General features: G+C 38.8%; 1 protein-coding gene across 11 annotated transcripts in view; it reads right to left on the reverse strand.

Moving 5' to 3' along the window:
• hdac4 (histone deacetylase 4) overlaps positions 1-20,094 on the reverse strand; it is a 498,261-nt gene that overhangs the window by 190,076 nt on the left and 288,091 nt on the right. For all 11 annotated transcript variants that reach the window (XM_072261459.1, XM_072261461.1, XM_072261453.1 and 8 more), the window contains 2 exons: positions 15,786-16,024; positions 9,267-9,417 (listed from right to left, as the gene is read on the reverse strand). In XM_072261459.1, the coding sequence (XP_072117560.1) occupies positions 9,267-9,417; positions 15,786-16,024 (390 nt within the window). The remainder of the gene's footprint in view (positions 1-9,266; positions 9,418-15,785; positions 16,025-20,094) is intronic.

Here is a 20,094-nt window from a genome sequence, read left to right on the forward strand (position 1 = left end):
GAACAAATTAGAACACTACAAATACTAGTACAGTACTATAAGATTATGTATTAGTTTCTAATGGTATTCGATAGAGGAATTAATCCAGTGTATGCCGCTGGGTTGATTTGATTGCCTGTAAATGAAGAAAACCAGCATAGACATCTAGTGTAGATAATTCACTATCTTCAGGCAATGCTTTTGATGATCGCATTTGTCTTCATTTTCGTTGTAACATTCAAGATGAGTGTTGAATTCCCTTCAAATCCTCCATAGTGCCTAACTTGTTGAAGTAGTGAAATCATTGCACTTTCAATCTCGGCTGTTTCTGACATCTCCAAGCCTGAGTGCTTGGAAATGCAGTGAGCAAAACAGTTCTGAATTGTCCTACTGCTTATTTCCCACAACTATCAATAACAAAAAAAACCCACTGCTTTTTGAACACAAGATGCAATTGATGGTATTTAAAAACTGTTTGCTCTAAGCATGGCGTAGTGTTTAATGAATACAGAATGTGCATGCAACTGAAGCTAGTTAGAAAACATTCGGCAAGTCTCTTGCACCAATTAAGCAGTATTGTGTCCCAAATAAATGAGGGGAATCCTGGCTATTTTCTCAATTTGTTTTTGTTCTTTAAGAGTTGTTCAAATAAGCAGCTGCCTCAATTAACCAATGGCCCAATTAATCAGAATCCACATTACAGTCTGTTGCATTGCTAAAGCAGAGAGGACAACTTTAGAGTTTATAGACCATAATGTACAAAGTAAGAATGTTATAATATTTATAAACACTGATTATAGCTCAGATGCATTTATAGGCATCAGAAAGAAGAACAGTACAGCATAAGAACTGAACATTTGGCCCACAAAGTCTGTGTTGAATAGAACGCCAATTAAACAATCCAATTTTGCTGCATCTATCTCCATCACCTCCCCTGGCAGAGCATTCCGGGCACAAAGAATTCTCTGAAAAAATAAAACTTTCCTTGCAAATCACCTTTAAATTTTCCATCTCTCACCTTAAATCTATGTCTATATTTTCACCCTAGGAAAAAGACTACTGAATACAAGAGATTCAAAGTTCAAAGTAAATTTATTATCAAAGTACATATATATCACCATATACAACCCTGAGATAATTTTCTTGCAGGCATTCCAGTAAATACAAAGAACACAATAGAATGACAGACTGCACACATCAAGATGGAGAAACTACCAGTGTGCAAAAGACAACGAATTGTGTAAATATAAGAAAAATAAATTAGTAATAAATAAGGAAGCTATAAACATTGAGAACATGAGATGTGTGTCCATGGGTTACCTTTGGTTCAGTGGTGGAGTGAGTGAAGTCGAATAAAGTTATCCCCTCTGGTTCAAGAGCTTGATGGTTGATGGTTCTGCAGATGTTTGGAAATCCTCTAGTATTTTGTGCTATCAACACTTCTAATAATTTTACATACTATCAGGTCATCCCTTAGGGTGCAATGCTCCAGAGAAAATAATCCAAGTTTGTCTAACATCACATTATAGCGATTCCATGTGATATCCCAGTCAAAAGCCTACAAAAAATGGTGGACACAAACCAGCTCATCACAAGCAAAGCCCTCCCCACATTTCAGCACAAGGAGCACTGCCACAAGAAAGCAACATTCATCATCAAGGACCCCTACCATCCAAGGCCATGCTCTCTTCTTGCTGCTGCCATCGGGAAGGAGGTACAAGAGCCTTAGTTCCCACACCACCAGGTTCAGGAACATTTATTACCTGTCAGCCACCTGAAGCAGCAAGGAAAACTTCCTTTACCAGAACCATAGTAGTGCTGCAGTTAGAGCCATGTTTTAACCGCTTGGAGCATTGGAGTGCAGAGATCAATCTGGCGTCCTCTGTAAGAAATTTATCTGTCCTCCCCATGGAATGTGTGGGTTTCCTCCAGGCGCTCTGGTTTCTTCCCACAGTCCTAAGATGTTCCAGTTAATAGATTAATTGGTCATTGTAAATTGTCCTGCTGATTGGTCTAGGGTTAAAAGGGTAGAATGCTGGTGGCACAGCTCCAAAGGCCGGAGGGGTCTATTCGGCACTGTAATTCTAAATAAAAAGTCTGAACTGATTTCACAATCTATGGATTCACTTTCAAGGACTTGACAAATCATGTTCTCAGTGTTATTTATTATTTACACGATTTATCTTCTTTTGCTTATTAGTTGCTTGACAGTCTTTGTGTGTAGTTTATCACTGATTCTAGTGTATTTCTCTGTTCTACTGTAAATTCCTGCAAAAAAAAAAATCCTCAGACTTGGATTATAAATTTACTTTAAACTTTGAACTTCCTTTGCGCCATCCGCAGAATCTCCATGTCCTTTTTGTGATTCAGTGACCAGAACTGCACACAATACTCCAACAATGGCCTAACCCAAACTGCAACATGACTTTCCAATGTTTATGCTCCATGGCGCAACCAATGAAGGCAAGCACACTTACTGTCTTCTTTATCATCATATCTTGTTTGCTAATTTCAGCGAGCTATGAACTTGCACTCCAAGGTCCCTATGTACATCAGTGTTTCTAAAGATCCTTACTTTTATTTATACTTTCTTCTTATATTTGACATTTCAAAATGCACTATTTCCAACTGATCTATACTGCTGTATGCTTGGACAACTTTCCTCATTATCCACAACCTCCCCTATTTTTGAATCACAAACAAAAGAAAATCTGCAGATGCTGAAAATCCAAGCATCACACACAAAATGCTGGAGGAACTCAGCAGGCTAGGCAGCATCTATGGAAAAAAGTACAGTCAACGTTTTGGGCCGAAATCCTTCAGCAGGAATGGAGGGAGAAAAAAAGCTGAGTAGATTTGAAAGGTAGGGGGAGGGGAGAGAGACGTGAGGCAATAGGTGGAACTTGGAGGGAGAGGGATGAAGCAAAGAGCTGGAAGTTGAAGTTGATTAGTGAAAGATAGAAGGCCATGGAAGAAAGAAAGGGGAGGGTGGGGAGCAGAACCAGAGGGAGGCGATGGGTGGGCAAGGAGATAATATGAAAGAGGGAAAGGGGGATGGGAAATGGTGAAGGGGGGCAGGGGTGGAGGCCTTATTGGAAGTCTGAGAAATCGATATTTATGCCATCAGGTTGGAGGCTACCCAAATGGAATACAAGGTGTTTTCCTCCAACCTAAGTGTGGCCTTATCCCAACAGTGGAAGAGACCATGGATAGACATATCGGAATGGGAATGGGAAGTGGAGTTAAAATAGGTGGCCACTGGGAGATCCCACTTGTTCTAGCAGTTGGAGTACAGATACTCTGCGAATCAGTCTCCCAATCTACCTCGGGTCTCACCGATATACAAGAAGCCACACCGAATATACAAACGTAGTATACGACCCCTACAGACTCACAGGAAGGACTATTTGGGGCCCTGAATGGTAGTGAGGTTGGAGTTGTAGCGGTAGGTGAAGCACTTGTTCTGCTTGCAAGGGTAAGTGCCAGGGGGGAGATCAGTGGAAAGGGCCAAATGGACAAGGGAGACATGTAGGGAGTGATCCCTGTGGAAAGCAGAATGTGGGGGTGGAGGGTGAGGGAAAGATGTGTTTGGTGGTGGGATCCAGTTGGAGGTGGCGGAAATTACCTTCCCTATCTCCGGAGACAGCTTATCCACCAATGCCTATCATAAACTGACGGACTCTCACAGTTACCTGGACTATACCTCGTCCCACCCTGCTACTTGTAAAAATGCCATCCTTGTCTCTCAACTCTTCCATCTCCGCCGCATCTGCTCTCAGGATGAGGCTTTTCATTCTAGAATGAAGGAGATGTCCTCCTTTTTCAAAGAAAGGGATTTCCCTTCCTCCACCATCAGTGTTGCCATTAACCACATTTCTTCCATTTCCTGCATATCCTCCTGCCACACTACCAGGGGATAGGGTTCCTCTTGACCTCACCTACTACCCCACCAGCCTCTGCGTCCAGCACATAATTCTCTGAAACCTCAGCTACCCCCAACTGGATCCCACCACCAAACACATCTTTCCCTCCCCCACACTTTCTGCTTTCCACAGGGATCGCTACCTACGCAATTCCCTTGTCCATTTGTCCCTCTCCACTGATCTGCCTCCTAGCACTTATCCTTGCAAGCGGAGCAAGTGCTTCACCTGTCCCTACACCTCCTCCCTCACTACCATTCAGGACATTTCACCTGTGAGCCTGTTGAGGCCATACACTGCGTTCAGTGTCTCCCGGTGTGGCGTCTTGTATATTAGTTATCAATGAGATCCGATGTAGATTGGGAGACCGCTTCACTGAGCACCTACAAGTGGGATCTCCCAGTGGCCACCCATTTTAATTCCACTTCTCATTCTCATTCCGATACGTCCATCCATGGCCTCCTCCACTGTCGGGATAAGGCCACACTTGGGTTGGAGGAAAAACACCTTATATTCCATTTTCGGTAGCCTCCAACCTGATGGCATGAACATCGATTTCTCAAACTTCCAGTAATGCCTCCACCCCACACCCCCTCACCATTTTCCATCCCTTTGTCCCTCTCTCATGTTATCTCCTTGCCCACCCATCGCCTCCCTCTGGTGCTCCTCCCCACCCACCCCCTTTCTTTTTTCTTCCATGGGCTTCTGTCTCTTTCACCAATCAACCTCCCAGCTGTTCATTTCATCCCTCCCCCTCCAAGTTTCACCTATTGCCTGGCGTTTCTCTCTCCCTCCTCCACCTTTCAAATCTACTCAGTTTCTTTTTCCTCCAGTCCTGCCAAAGGGTTTTGGCCTGAAACGTCAACTGTACTTTTTTCCATAGATGCAGCCTGGCCTGCTGAGTTCCTCCAGCATTTTGTGTGTGTTTCCTCAATTTTTGATTCATCTGCAATCATATTAATTAAGCTCACCTACATTTTGCTTGATATCGTACACATTTTGTATATATAAAAAAGTGTACCCTTATCAGTCATATTTATGAAGAAGAAAGAAGAAAGCCCTTAGCTCCGAGTGGAGTCATCGGGATGCCATCATGACGAGTTTTTTTTTTAGCAGGCTTTCTGATTTTTACGAGGCCGAGTTGTTAGCTCGACGCTCATCCCAGCATGGATGGAAAGCATGCAAAGGAGTCGGCTAGATTCGAACTCAGGAGCCTTCCCTCCGAAGTCCAGCGCTGATGCCACTATGCCACCAGCCAGTCAGTCATATTTATTATCTCCTCAAAAATATCAAACAAATTTATAAGATGTGACCTTTGCTGCACATAGGATGGGTGCAAGGAGAGGTATTTGAATAACTTTCAGGAGGCAAGGTTTTAGCTCTATAGAGATACTGGAGAAGCCAAGATTGTTTTCTTTAGGTTGACAGGGTGAGAAAGGCAGCAAATGGTGCACAAAGGGTGAGTGGGGATTTTGTCATGTGCAGGGTGCAATCACAATTGTGAAAAATCTTATTACTCATTCTAAACAAATATACAAAATAGATGCCTTATATCAGATTGTAATTTAGATTTCTGAAAAGGGTTCCATTAATTTTAAGCTCTTATCTAGGAATTATACTTTGTATCACAGTTATTTTGTAAATTAATAAGAAGCTCAAAGACTGTATTTTTGCTTAAGGGGTGCGTCCTCATATAACTGTCCTCACAAAGGTTCGAACATTGGACACAAAACATTTCTGAAGGTGTATTGGTCTGTGCCTTAGACACCCTTGGTGGCCTTGCCTTACTGTCCCTTTCAACAAAGAGCTTCAGACTTACAACTGCAAACAGGCTGTCGAAGTATCCTGCTGCTAATAACCACAAGCTTTCTTACAGCTTCAGTGACATGCAACCTTGTTTTCTGTCTTAGCAGTGTTAAAATAGGAGCAATTGATGCAGTCTAAAAACAGCAAAAATCTTAACAATGTGAAATATTTCTTCAATTATTGCAAAAAAGAAGCCAATTCTGCATAACATTATGTTTTTTATAAATGTACTTTTACAATCGCAAGACCCTGCTGGATAGTAAGTACTGCCGGTTTAACCCATCAGTGAGTTGCTCATTGGTAGAGAACCTGAAGAAGCTGGACTTGTTGCTGATCGTGCTGCTGCCTACGTCAGAGGAATTGATGCGTGAAGGCAGTGTGTAGTCTAACAGTCAGTGATTGTCTTAGTCAGTTTTCTTGTTAAACATTGTAAATGTAGAATGCTGCAATTCTGATTCATTGATTTATTGACAGATGGCCAGGGAGGTGTGTGGACTCGTTTGTAGTGAGGACTCGGCCTCAAGTTCTAGTCCGCCAGAGACAGCGTGGCATGGCATCCAAGCTGGAGTCAGTGCTGCCTCCCAGTGTTTGCTCAGAAGACAAGCTGTACTGGTTTCGACTGCAGACTGCTGCAATATTCATGGACTCAGGGTCTTGAACTATATTATTTTGTGTGTGACTGCATTTTTACTGATATGTGCTGTGTGAGACTGTGGCACCATATTCTGCACCCTGGCACCGGAGTAACACTGTTTCATTTAGATGTATTTATGGGTATTCATGTATGGTTGAATGACAATTAAATGTGAACGTATAGATTCTAACTTTTGGCAGCAGTTTTGATAACTAAAGCAAGTTTCTTGATGTGCATTCAGTACATTTTGGCATGGACTCCATTCATTCTACACAATAAATTAGACCTCTCCAAACTTTAGCATAACAGAAATAAAAACAAATTGTGAAGGGGTTGAGCTATATAGAATATCTCTTCTGTAGAAATGACCAGGCTGTCTTTTGATGCTAGTGATGTAATAAGCTAGTTTCAAGCATTTCAATCACTTCCGATTCACAATGTCTATTCTAAATTTAGGCTATACTGAAAATGACCCCGTGACTACATTACACAAGTGGCAATGGTCATTTGCTATATTTAAATCTAGGGAACCATTTTGTTCAAATGGTTTTGTGAAAAGGGAAATATCCCATACTGAGAGAGTTTCTATTCTGGCTTTCTCAGCAATTTTGTCTCCTAGCACAGTTGCAAGCTCAGATGCTTACATTATTGAAGGGCTAGAAATGAAAGTCTGAAAGTGTGATTTACATGAAATACTCATTGTATGAAAAACAAAATCACACTGAATAATCCAAGCTGACCTCTTATTCAGAGGCTATCAACCCCAGTTCTGGATTCTGCAGTTACAGCAATCAGCTCTAAGACCCAATCAAGATGAAAAATGCACGAAATATAACCTTGTATTATTCAATGCTGTTTAGTCACATGATCTGATGTTCTTCAATTAAAGGTCAACAAAATCATTTGGGGTTGTTCAATTCATGATTTTCAATATGACTTTAATTATTAACTCAAGATATCACACAGCTCAATTTCCAACCTAACAATGTAACACCAGCAAACTTGTACATATCCTATGTCCTTTAATCTAATTTATTAAAATAGATTTTAACTAGTTGTAGAACAAGGAGCTTTTGTTGTAGAGTTGCACCATCACCAAGATGCCAATCTTAAATGACATGTTAATTCCTATTCTCTGGTTCTATTCTGCAACAATATCATGCATTCATGTTACTGTATTTCTCACAACCATACAAGACATTATTTTATAACTATCCTCTGAACCCAATGCTGAAGATATACTACACACTACTGATTCGCCTTTTAATTATGCAATCAGAAGAAAAACTCACTACATTTATCAAACTTAATTTTCCTTTAATAAAAACCCTATCACCTTGGCCCAAGTATATTATGATGCTGATTATGGTGTTACTAAACCCCAGATAATGGATTACAACATCACTTGCTGACATTTATATCAACCCTTTATATTCGCTCTTTCCACAGATGCTCCCTGACCTGCTGATTATTTGCAGCATTTTCTGCTGTTTTCACATTCGGCTAACTGTTCTGCAAGTCCTTAATTTCTATCTGCTCTTTACATTTGTTGCCATTGTTGGCAATAGTGAAACATCACCAATGGTTCAGGTAATAACAGAAGCTAATGCTAAACATGACAACGAGTCTCCTCTTCATCCTATTAGGACCACTCATCCTATTACTAAGCCATAGAAAAAAGTAGAAGTGGAAGGAAAGCAAATAGCTAGCTTGGTGAAAGTGAACATGAACAAGTCAGACTATGTAGAAGAGTCCCCAGTGTGTTCTGATATTAATGAATTTAACAAAAGGTACAGCAATATCATAATTAAATTTTTAGTTACAGGCAGTCCCTCTATTACAAATGCCCAACTCATGGGTAGCTATAGATACAAATAAGCTTCCATATTATTAAGTTCAAATATCTGGCATACATTCATAACTGCAGAACCAGTTTCATCTCTCCCATCGTTTTGTAACTAAACTTTCTTATCAGTCTTACGTGTTTTTGATGCTAGTCATTACAGTACTGCGGAGGTAGGGTTCTTTCTAATAATGAATAAAATTGATTTAAGGACTTTTGCAAGAATGAGTTACCCAGGGACAGCCTGTATTCTTATTTATTTTACCCATGTCACTAAATTGAAATTTCCTTCCTGGAAGCTATAATTACAAGCACAGGAGTCAATCTATTCTCTACTGCCACTTTATACTCCTAACTTCAATGTATTTATAAAGTGTCTATTCTGGAGGAACGTCCCTTTTAAAAGTGGAATGCAAACTGCAGATCAAGTCTTCAATAATGGTAATATTTGATTAAACCCAAAATAAACTGTCTTATTTCTGGCCTACAGCATAAATCATTCGTCCAAAAAAAAAAAATTAAATCTGCATACCCTGACACATTTGGAAAGAAGACTGAAAACTCACAGGATTTGGTCAAGTGTCTATCCCTCTGGAAAACATTCTTATTAATAAATATTCATTTAAGAAATGTAAGAAAATATTATATTTTTACTATTTTGTTTTCCAAAATAATATCATATTTCATAAAAAGTTCCCCAATAAAACAATGAACTTACTATTCTATCAATGTTATTAGCATCAACGTATTGAGCCAAGTTTGTGGGTGTATGCCATGACAGTTGTGGATTTGTGATGTGCTCCATTAGTACCAGAAATCATAAAAAAACAAGTTCTTTCTCAATATGTTCGGATAATTAGCAAGCCAAACACTGAACTACTGAAATGAACGCAGCAGGAAATCTGTACTGTATGCATAAATGCTAAATAAGTAGCTTTTTAAAAAATCATGCCATTCTAACTAATCAAACTATATTTATCATATAATTCTATACATAGTACAATAAGTGCAGAGCTATGGCCTAATATTAATCCTCCAGGTTATCACTACTAGAGTGATCAATAAAGACACTATCATTTCTTACTTTCTTTTCCTTTTTCCTTATTCTTCAACAGAAGTAGTTTCTGTTCTCTGTGTTGTTTTTCGATCTCTTGTTCCTGGCGATGTTGCTCCAGTTTACGCTGTTGTTCCAAAATTTCCTGTTGGTGTTTCAATGCAAGCAAATCCTGCTGATGCTTAAAATAAAGAGAAAAGGGGATCAGCAGCTGATGCCTAAATATTACTAATGTAGTAAATAAATTCTTCACCGCATTCCGATGTAAACTATTGCACCAAGTTCATTGTAATTTTTAAAAATCACAGTTTATATTTCCATAGGACACTGAGATGGATGGTCTTTTGTGTTTTAGGCAAGAATTTTTCCATACAATATACAAATCAAAATCTTTTGATGCACTACAAAAACCTTTCACATTTTCTCTAGCACTGTTTAGCTGTTTCATTTGCTAATCTTGAGAGTAAAAATAATCATCAGAAGGCAACAATAGGTGAAAGCAGAGGTTCCCAACCTTTATGCTTTGGACCCCTACCATTAACCAAGGGGTCCGTGGACCCCAGGTTGGGGACTCCTGGGTTGAAGTGTTTGCCAATTATTTTCTCAATTATACACTTAATTGAAACTGTAAAAAAATATAACTGGAAACACAGAAACGTAGAAGACCTACAGCACAATACAGGCCCTTCAACCCACAAAACTGTACCGAACATGCCCTTACCTTAGAAATCATCTAGGGTTACCCGTAGCTCTCTATTTTTCTGAGCTCCATGTACCTATCCAGGAGTCTCTTAAAAGACCACGCACTCACCACCCTCTGTGTAAAAAAACTTACCCCTGAAATCTCTTCAGTACCTACGTCCAAGCACCTTAAAACTGTGCCCTCTCATGCTAGCCATTTCAGCCCTGGAAAAAAGCCTCTGACTATCCACATGATCAATGCCTCTCATCATCTTATACACACCTATCAGGTCACCTCTCATCCTCTGTTGCTCCAAGGAAAAAAGGCACTCAACCTAATGTCTTATGGCATTCATTCAACCTAATGTCTTAAGGCATGCTCCCAAATCCAGGTAACATGCTTGTAAATCTCCTCTGCACCCTTTCTATGGTTTCCACATCCTTCCTATAGTGAGGCGACCAGAACTGAGCACAGTACTCCAAGTGGGGTCTGACCAGGGTCCTATGTAGCTGCAACATTACCTCTCGGCTCCTAAACTCAATTCCACGATTGATGAAGGCCAATGCACCATATGCTTTCTTAACCACAGAGTCAACCTGCGCAGAAGCTTTGAGTGTCCTGTGGACTCTGACCCGAAGATCCCTCTGATCCCCCACTCTGCCAAGAGTCTTACCATTAATACTATAGTCTGTCATCATATTTGACCTACCAAAATGAACCACCTCACACTTATCTGGGTTGAACTCCATCTGCCTCTTCTCAGCCCAGTTTTGCATCCTATCAATGTCCCGCTATAACCTCTGACAGCCCTCCACACTATCTAGAACACCTCCAACCTTTGTGTCATCAGCAAATTTACTAACCCATCCCTCCGCTTCTTCACCTAGGTCATTTATAAAAATCACGAAGAGTAGGGGTCCCAGACAGATCCCTGAGGCACACCAAAGGTGACCAACCCCCATAAAGAATATGACCCGTCTACAACCACTCTTTGCCTTCTGTGGGCAAGCCGGTTCTGGATCCACAAAGCAATGTCCCCTTGGGTCCCATGCCTCCTTACTTCCTCAATAAGTGCCTCCTTACTTTCCTAATAGTGAAGCTGGAGCACTTTCACTATTGATAATGAAAAATAGGAGATAAGATCCATCTGTTATAATCCCCCCCCCCCCCCCCCTGCTCCTGACATGCAGTCATTCTGCCATATTATGGGGTTGTGGCATCAGGCTGGTCCATGTGATTCAAGCCTAATACAGGTCCACAATCCCTTATCCGAAATCCTTGGGGCCAGTTGCATTTTGGAATTCAGAATTTTTTGGATTTCAGACACCCCGCACCCCCCCGATACCAAAAAGCACATAGGCTCAAGTCCCTTATTTAACCTTTCTCAGTGCGGTGGACTTTAGTACCTGGCGGCGCACCAAGCCTACGCACATCCTCCCATATACTTTAAATCATCTCTAGATTACTTATAATACCTAATACAATGTAAATGTTATGTAAATAATTGTTATACTGTATTGTTTAGGGAATAATGACAAGAAGAAATTTTTTTTCCAACAAAAACATTCAATAGAACATAAAAATATACAGCTTCAAACGAAGCAAATGAAACACATGGTAAATGACTTATTGGAATAAATGTACAAACCCCATTTCCAGAAAAGTTGGGACACTTTCCAAAATGCAATAAAAACAAAAATCTGTGATATGTTAATTCATGTGAACCTTTATTTAACTGACAGAAGTACAAAGAAAAGTTTTTCAATAGTTTTACTGACCAACTTAATTGTATTTTGTAAACATACACAAATTTAGAATTTGATGGCTGCAACAAACTCAACAAAAGTTGGGACAGAGGCATGTTTACCATTCTGTTACATCACCTTTCCTTTTAATAACACTTTTTAATCGTTTTGGAACTGAGGATACTAATTGTAGTAGATTTGCTATTGGAAATTTTGTCCATTACTGCTTGATATAAGACTTCAGCTGCTCAACGGTCCGTGGTGCCCGTTGTCTGATTCTCCACTTCATGATGCGCCATACATTTTCAATAGGAGATAGATCTGGACTGGCAGCAGGCCAGTCAAGCACACATACTCTGTGTATACAAAGCCACGCTGTTGTAGCCCGTGCAGAATGTGGTCTGGCATTGTCCTGCTGAGATAAGCATGGACAACCCGGGAAGAGACGTCGCCTTGATGGCAACATATGTCTCTCTAAAATCCTAATATACGCCTCAGAGTCAATAGTACCTTCACATACATGCAACTCACCCATGCTGTGGGCACTGGTGCACCCCCATACCATCACAGATGCTGGCTTTTGCACCTTTCGCTGATAACAATCTGAATGGTCGTTTTCATCTTTGGCACACAGAACTCGACGCCCATTTTTTCTGAAAACTAGCTGAAATGTGGACTCATCTGACCACAGCACATGGTTGCACAGTCTTTCGGTCCATCTGAGATGAGCTCGGGCCCAGAGAGCTCGCCGGCGTTTCTGTATAGAGTTGATGTATGGCTTCCTCCTTGCGTAATACAGTTTCAAGTTGCATTTCTGGATGCAGTGACGGACTGTGTTGAGTGACAATGGTTTTCCGAAGTACTCATGAGCCCAGGTGGCTATAATTGTCACAGTAGCATGACGATTTCTTAGGCAGTGCCGCCTGAGGGCTCGAAGATCACGCACATTTAACTGTGGTTTCCGACCTTGCCCTTTACGCATTGAGATGTCCCTGAATTCTCTGAATCTTTTCACAACTGTACTGTAGATGTTGAAAGACCTAAATTCTCTGCAATCTTGCGTTGAGAAATGTTCCTTTTGAACTGACTAACAATTCTCTCACGAATTTTGGCACAAAGGGGTGAGCCACGACCCATCCTTGCTTGCAAAGACTGAGCCTTTGATACTCGCTACTTTTATACCCAGTCATGATACTTCACCTGCTACCAATTAGCCTGCGTAATGTGGAGTCTTCCAAACCGGTGTTACTTGAATACTCTGTGCACTTTTCAATCTTATCTTAACTCTGTCCTAACTTTTGTTGAGTGTGTTGCAGCCATCAAATTCGAAATTTGTGTATACTTAGAAAATACAATTAAGTCAGTCAGTAAAACTATTGAAAATCTTTTCTTTGTACTTTTGTCAGTTAAATAAAGGTTCACGTGAATTAACATATCACAGATTTTTGTTTTTATTGCATTTTGGAAAATATCCCAACTTTTCTGGAAATGGGGTTTGTAGAACATCACTGTCACTGTCACTATAAAACTTCAGTAACTTGTCTTTCTGTTTATTTAAATCATATACAGTGGTAGTTCCGACACTATTTTCTTCAGTAAGACGCCGCACAGACACACTATGATCAAGCTTCTGCAATAACTCCACTTTCTGCGTTATTGATAATGATAGATGCTTCCTTCTCTTTTTCTCATTGTTATCCATTGGGGTATCTGCAGCTCTTTTTGACATTTTCACAGTGAAATTAAACACAAAATCAACAATGAACACAAAATATCAACGAACAGCAAATGCACGTGTAACCAGTATGAGCACTGAGCCACAACTGACGTCTGGTGGCCTTCTGAGTGACGTCAGTTGTTGGCGAAAAAAACTTCAGTTTTCGGAGTTTTTTGGATTTAAGAATTTTGGATAAAGGAATGTACACCTGTACGAACAGGCACAATTGGTCTGGGATCAATCTAATGACCCACATAATTTTAAGTAAATTTGTTTACCTTCTCAGGATGTAAGCAATTCCAGAAAGATGATATTCATACAAATAGGAGTAGTCCTGAATAAGTGGAGATATGTCTTCCCAATGAAAATTGAGTATGCTTCCAAATGGTGTAAACTTCTAAGAATGAAATGCACTGATAATGAAGGAAATAATGTTATGTTTAAGTTTGGACAACGCACAGCTTGGACAGATATGTGCATTAAGATTGTGCCCATTATTTAGTTGCTCCAATTCTCCTCAGATGGTACAGCTCTAGAACTATGGGGCTTACTAATGTGGCCTTATACTTCACAGATTGTACACAATGTAGCTAAAGTTAGCTTGTGTTTTGGAAGCTGGATTTAAAGTTCAGTGGCAGATGCTGTATTATGGATGCATTTTCCTCAAGTATTCTTGTACCAAGCTAAGTGGTGAATATAGCACCACAGTTTGACTTGAAGACTTTGATGGCTCAGAAGTGAGCTATATAGGTTGTAGGGAATTATCCATGTCTTAGTAAATGACTTATCAGTGAAAAGTCCATTTGTAAAGAAAACATGGAATTTTAACAAAGCAAACAGGACTTTCATTTGTTGATGCATTTCAATATAGAAAAGGATTATTCAGAAAAATTAGAACTTTCAATTAGCAATAGCTCTGGAGGACTGCAATCAAATTTGTGCAGGGAGAAAATACTTTCTAAAGGCATTGTTTTTGTTAATTTCCTCCAAATCCAAATTCTTCAACAGTACTTTCAAATATAAAAGAAAACAAAAACACAAATTGTTTTAAAGATTTTTCCAAGTGAATTCTGAAGTAAATGGATATTACACTATACCTTTAGCATTACTATACATTACTGCAAAAGAGCACACAGGAAAGTCAGACAAGGTGACTAAACACTTCATTGAAGAAGGGGTTTAGAGAAGGTCTTTGAAGCAGAAGTGGGGAATTTAAGTATTTCTGTCAGCAATGTGAGGTGAAATTCAGGAATTGGAAAAAGATTGCAGGGTTATATAAAAGAAGACACTTAAATGGTGAGTTCATCAAAGAGAAGATGACACAACAGAATTCCAAAGAAAGGTAATTCTCCATCAATTCATTTTTTATTGCATAAACGAGGGAATATTCAACGCATAAATTCTAGTATGCTTATCAGAATGTTCTGATGAAAGGTCATTGACTCAAAAAGTTAATTCTATTCCTCTCTCCACTGCTGTTGATTGATCTGTTGAGTGCCTCCATAATTCTGTTTTTATTTCAAAATTTCAAATTCTGCATTCATTCGCCTTTTTCAACAATCTGCATCTAAAAACAATTTTTTTTAGTACTTAACTACTGTTCTAATCTTCCCTTATAAGCTCACGGCCTATTATCCCTCAATGAATTTTTTCCAGCTTACTGTGACTTGTCTTCAGTATTTTATAATCTTTACAGATAATCTCATGGATAGAAAAATGCCTAAATAATTGCTTTCCTGGTTTTACTTTTTATAACTGCTCAGTAGATTCCTTGAACAGATTGATAAACGGAATGTGATTATTAAAATGTGAAGAAATAACAATACAAGTTAATATTAGTGAAGTTTATGCACGCTCTGCGCCAAGGGGGAAAAAAGCACAAGTCTGGAGTTTTATTTTGCATGTCTCCCCAGTTTAAGAACACCTACCTTATATGTAGCCTTTACATATAAACAAATGTTCTGCCCTGTGGAAACATTATTCGCAACCACATTTCCAACTTGCAAACTGTTTAGGTCGTGAACAGTTCAGAGGAATTGAACCCCCCCTGTGACATTTGAGGGCTTGTATGTACACTGCAGTAGCAATACATTAAATTGAACTCCTGTGCTGTTATAACTGCCTCCCTAATTAATTATATTAGCTAATTGAACAGGAAACAGATATTGGTGAAGTTAACACAAATAAATATTGCATATCTATACAGTTTTTCTACATTAATGCAGCAAAGTATAAATTTACCAAAGGATATGCAAGAATGTATATAAATGAAGCTAATGTATCCAAAATGACAGTATCAAACTAAATATATTTTTACAATTCCTTACATAACGGATATGCTAGAATTATAAAAAGGAGGAAATATCTAGCTTGAATTGGCAATCACTTTAAACATCTTGAGCTACCTTTATGTGCTCTTGTAGTTGGGCTTCATGTTGTCGTGAGAGTTGCTCATGCTGCCTTTGAAATTCTGCAATAAGAAGTTGCCGCTGGATCTGTTGTTTTTGTTTCAGAGCAATCAGTTCCTGTTGTAGCTGCTGCTCTCGCACACTGGGATCAGCTGCTGGCACTGAAAACTGATGATCAAGCCGAAGATCCATTGGTGTACTGGTCTGGACTTGAGGCAGTGCTGTGCTTATATCAACTAGAAATAAAAGTGCAACACAAAATGTAGTTAAAATCAGTCCTTTGATGCAGAACTTCCAAGATGTCTAAAGTTATAATGAAATGCTCGAGGCAACTGATTCAAAACCCTCAATAATATAAACGAAGGTACTGCTTCAAATTAAATGTCTGCAAAGATCTAAAAGGGAGTGTAGTCTTTTTACACCAGATTTATCAGCGTGCTCCTGTTTTATCTAATTCACATAAACTCTGATGTAACTACCCAAATGTAATTGACTTCCTTGATTCTTACTAAGTGTCAATGAATTAATATTTGAATTCAGGTGGATGAGTGTTGGGATGTAGGAGCAGTAAAATGGGGTAAACCACAGACAAAAAGGCTGAATTAGAACAGCATGATTGAAGGTAATCTCGCAATACACTCAGTTCAGACAAATGCTGTGTTAGTCCACCTCACTGGATTGTTTGCCCATGTTGCTAACAAATGTGTAGATTTTCTTCAGTTTTCCAAATCACTTTACTAAAGGTGTATCATCACTGAAACTATTTTCTCAGGCCAAATTTTTCATTGCAATCTTTATCAAAATCTCACAGCCACACCATGTACAAATTAATACCAACAACAACAAAGAATATATTATTATTGAGAATAGTGAAAAAAAACATATTACTGTACCAGAATTTAAAGAAACTTTCTAGTTTATTGTGGAAAGATCAAATCATATACATAGTACATTCCAGTTAATTGGGACACATTGGGACATGAGCATTTTGGCCCAATTAAGCAGCTGCCTTATTTTTGCCGAAGTTTCGTGGAAATGGTTAAAAAGGTATGAAACAAACTAACTACCATTTAACTGAGTAACGAATGAGATCACTATCAATACAACTAGTGTTTTAGTTCCAAATAGTTATCTACAGAGGAATTAATCCAGTGTGCCCTACTCTATCCTTCTGATTGCCTATTAAGTGAACAACATCAATGCAGACACCTAGTGTAGATACAGGGCTGACTTCATTCAATCTTTTTGACAATTGCATCCTCCAAATCTTCATTCTTGTTGCAACATTCAAGTTGATTGTTGATACCTTCAAATTCTTTGTAGTTCTTAGTTTGTAAAAGTAGTGAAATCATTTCATTTTCACTCCCAGCCTTTTCTGGCATCTCCAAGCCTCAGTGCTTGAAATGGCAGTGAGCAAAACAGTTCTGAATTGTCTCACTGTTTGTTTCTTACCAACTATCAGTGACAAAAATCACTGCTTTTTGAGAACACACGCAATTGATGTTATTTTAAAACTGTGTGCTCTAAGCATGGTGTAGTGTTTAAGAGCCACACAAATGCACATGAATGCCACTAGTCAGAAACTGTTCAGCAAGTCTCCTGTCCCAATTAAGTAGCATGGTGTCCCAAATAAACGAAGGGAATTTTCTCAATTAGTTTGTGTTTGTTAGGAATTGGGCCAAATAAGCAGATGTCCCACTTTAACCAATGGCCCAATTAACCGAAATCCACTGTATTTGGTAATGCAAAATTACCAATTACCAAAATTATAAGAACAGTTTAAAACACAAGAAAATACAGCTTGATATGCTGACAAAACCTGAAATTAATATCACATAATCAAAAACTGGAATTAGATACACTCACTTGGGCAAGAATATAATTCGTAATGTCCAGAATCATAGTTTTCATATAATTGATTATTTAAAACAAAAGGCATTGGAACATATATAAAGTCAATTAAATTCTTCATGGGGCAGAAGAAGAAACAAGGGAAATGTGTGTCATTTAATGGAAAGAGAATGCAAGGAGGAAGATCTCAGCTCATTAAGATAGCAAACAATTTCAAGTTGTTAAACACAACACCATGGTTTGTGCATTTTCACCAAGTCAAGATAAATCTCTAAGTTCATTTGGTGTAGTTACCAATTTCAGAAAAAAATAGTGACTTCTTAAGATCTGAATATAACTCAAAGAAGATCAAGTAAAAATTGAAGCATGCCCAAGTATAGGTGGGAGAGGTGTGAAGAAAAATTATTATCTCTACAGCAAGTTTTATATGCTGTAATATCCTGAAATATACTTAGTGGTTAACTAAATATGCTAATATATATAGCTTTTAATGATATACCTGTACTTATCTCTCTACGCTACACTTTCTCTGTAAGACTACATTCTGTATTCTGTTTTTCTTTGTACTACTTTGATATATTGATGTATGCGATGAACTGTCTGCACAGCACACAAAGTAAAGCTTTTCACTGTATCTTGGTACATTTAACAATAATAAACCAATATAGATTTTCTTTCCTTTGAACTAATTTAGGGTAATAGATATATTAAGGTAATCCTGCTCTGTAATGGAAAATCATATATCCCAACAGTATTGGAATACTGGATTAATTTGAGGACAGACTCATGCAAGCTTTAATGTGCACAGTCAGGCATTAGAACTGATGGGACTGTGGAATGTGCACCACAAATCATCTGCATTTGCTCAAGATGGGGTTATTAATTAACATCTAATCTTAGTATATTGCAATTTATTTAAATTTTAGTATCACCAAAATTAGTGCTTTTGTCCCTGTTTGTATGTCATGATGGGTAACTGAGAAATCCTGATTACACAAGCAAGAGGAACCATTTAATCCACTGTTAAAGTTTTAATTGATCAGGGATAGCAGTCAATACGTCTATCTTCAACCATCAAATCCAGTTTCTTTATTTGTCCTCAGAATGTGGGTAAGGCAAATATTTTTTATTTTCTTATGGTATAAGGGTCTAGTTGCCTAGACCTCAATTTAATGACCATCTCTGAGAAGGTGTAGGCCACCTGTTGGAAGTACTTCTACACGTTATTCATCAACCGCATAATGAAAAATGAAATTACAAAAACAGCAGGAAGAAGAAATTGGAGTTGGTAGCACAAGCTGCTCTTGTTCTAGGTAGTAAGTCATCACAACTTTGGAAAGAGCTATAAAATAAAATGGCATGAGAAGTTGCTGCAGACCAGGCAGCTGTGGTGCTTTTACTGGTGGACATGAATATTCGGGATGTCATTTCGTCAAGTGTTTTAAAGTCCACTTGCACTTGAGTGGTCCACATTTAACTATTTATAGGGGTAGTTGAGAGGGGCAAATTCTAACTTCATCAAATTAATTTAGAAAAACAACTCATTTAGTTGAAAGACTAGGTTAAAGAATAGTTACCTGTGATAAATTACCTGGTGTTTGTCCAAGAGTTAGGATAAATCACAATCAAACTGTTGCTGAAGACACATATACCAACTTTAAGAGTCAAGCCTACTATACTCATCACCTAGTAGCCCCATCTCACAATGCTCACTCTATTTTTTATCCCTCTGCACTCAATCCTGATGCAGGCTTTTCACCTAAAATATCGACAATTCCTCCCCCTCCCCTCCACAGATGTTGCTCTCAGCTTGCCGAGTTTATCCAGCACGAAACTGTTTATTGCAGCCTGCCATATAAAACTGTTGTGCTGATGACCACTAGCACTCCTGGTCTGTCTGCAAGCATGCATATGCTCTGAGAGCAAGGAGCTCCACATGATTCCAAAGTTTTATGCACACCCTACACAATCATAACTGAACCTGAGATGAATATTAAGATTCATCAATGCAGTGACAGATGCCCCAGAAGCTTAAGGATCTGCTGTCTTGACTTGTGGCAATGAATTAATGACCTGCTCAGAGTCCATGCACAAATCATTGATGCATATTCCCATGAATGTGGCATTGACCAAATGAAAGTATAACCACTACTTCCAAGTGCAGTATCACATCTACTTTACTATCAGTTTATCAGTGTCCACGTTAGTATTGCACAGCCATAACCCATGAACTGACAGGATCTCAAGGCTGGCCAACATAAATATCAATATAGGCTTTAGTCTTCCACCTTTGTATCTGTGAGACTAGCAAAATTTCTAGGATATATAAATGAAGAAATAATAGAATTGCTGAATGTATAGTAAAGGTAGGCAGCCATGATCCACTATGATCTTGTCAAAAAACTAAACAATTTATTTAGTTAGGTCTACTTCTCAACTCTGACCTATTATCCTG

This window comes from Mobula birostris, chromosome 6, assembly GCF_030028105.1.
Source record: "Mobula birostris isolate sMobBir1 chromosome 6, sMobBir1.hap1, whole genome shotgun sequence".
In the NCBI taxonomy this organism is placed as follows: Eukaryota; Metazoa; Chordata; class Chondrichthyes; order Myliobatiformes; family Myliobatidae; genus Mobula; species Mobula birostris.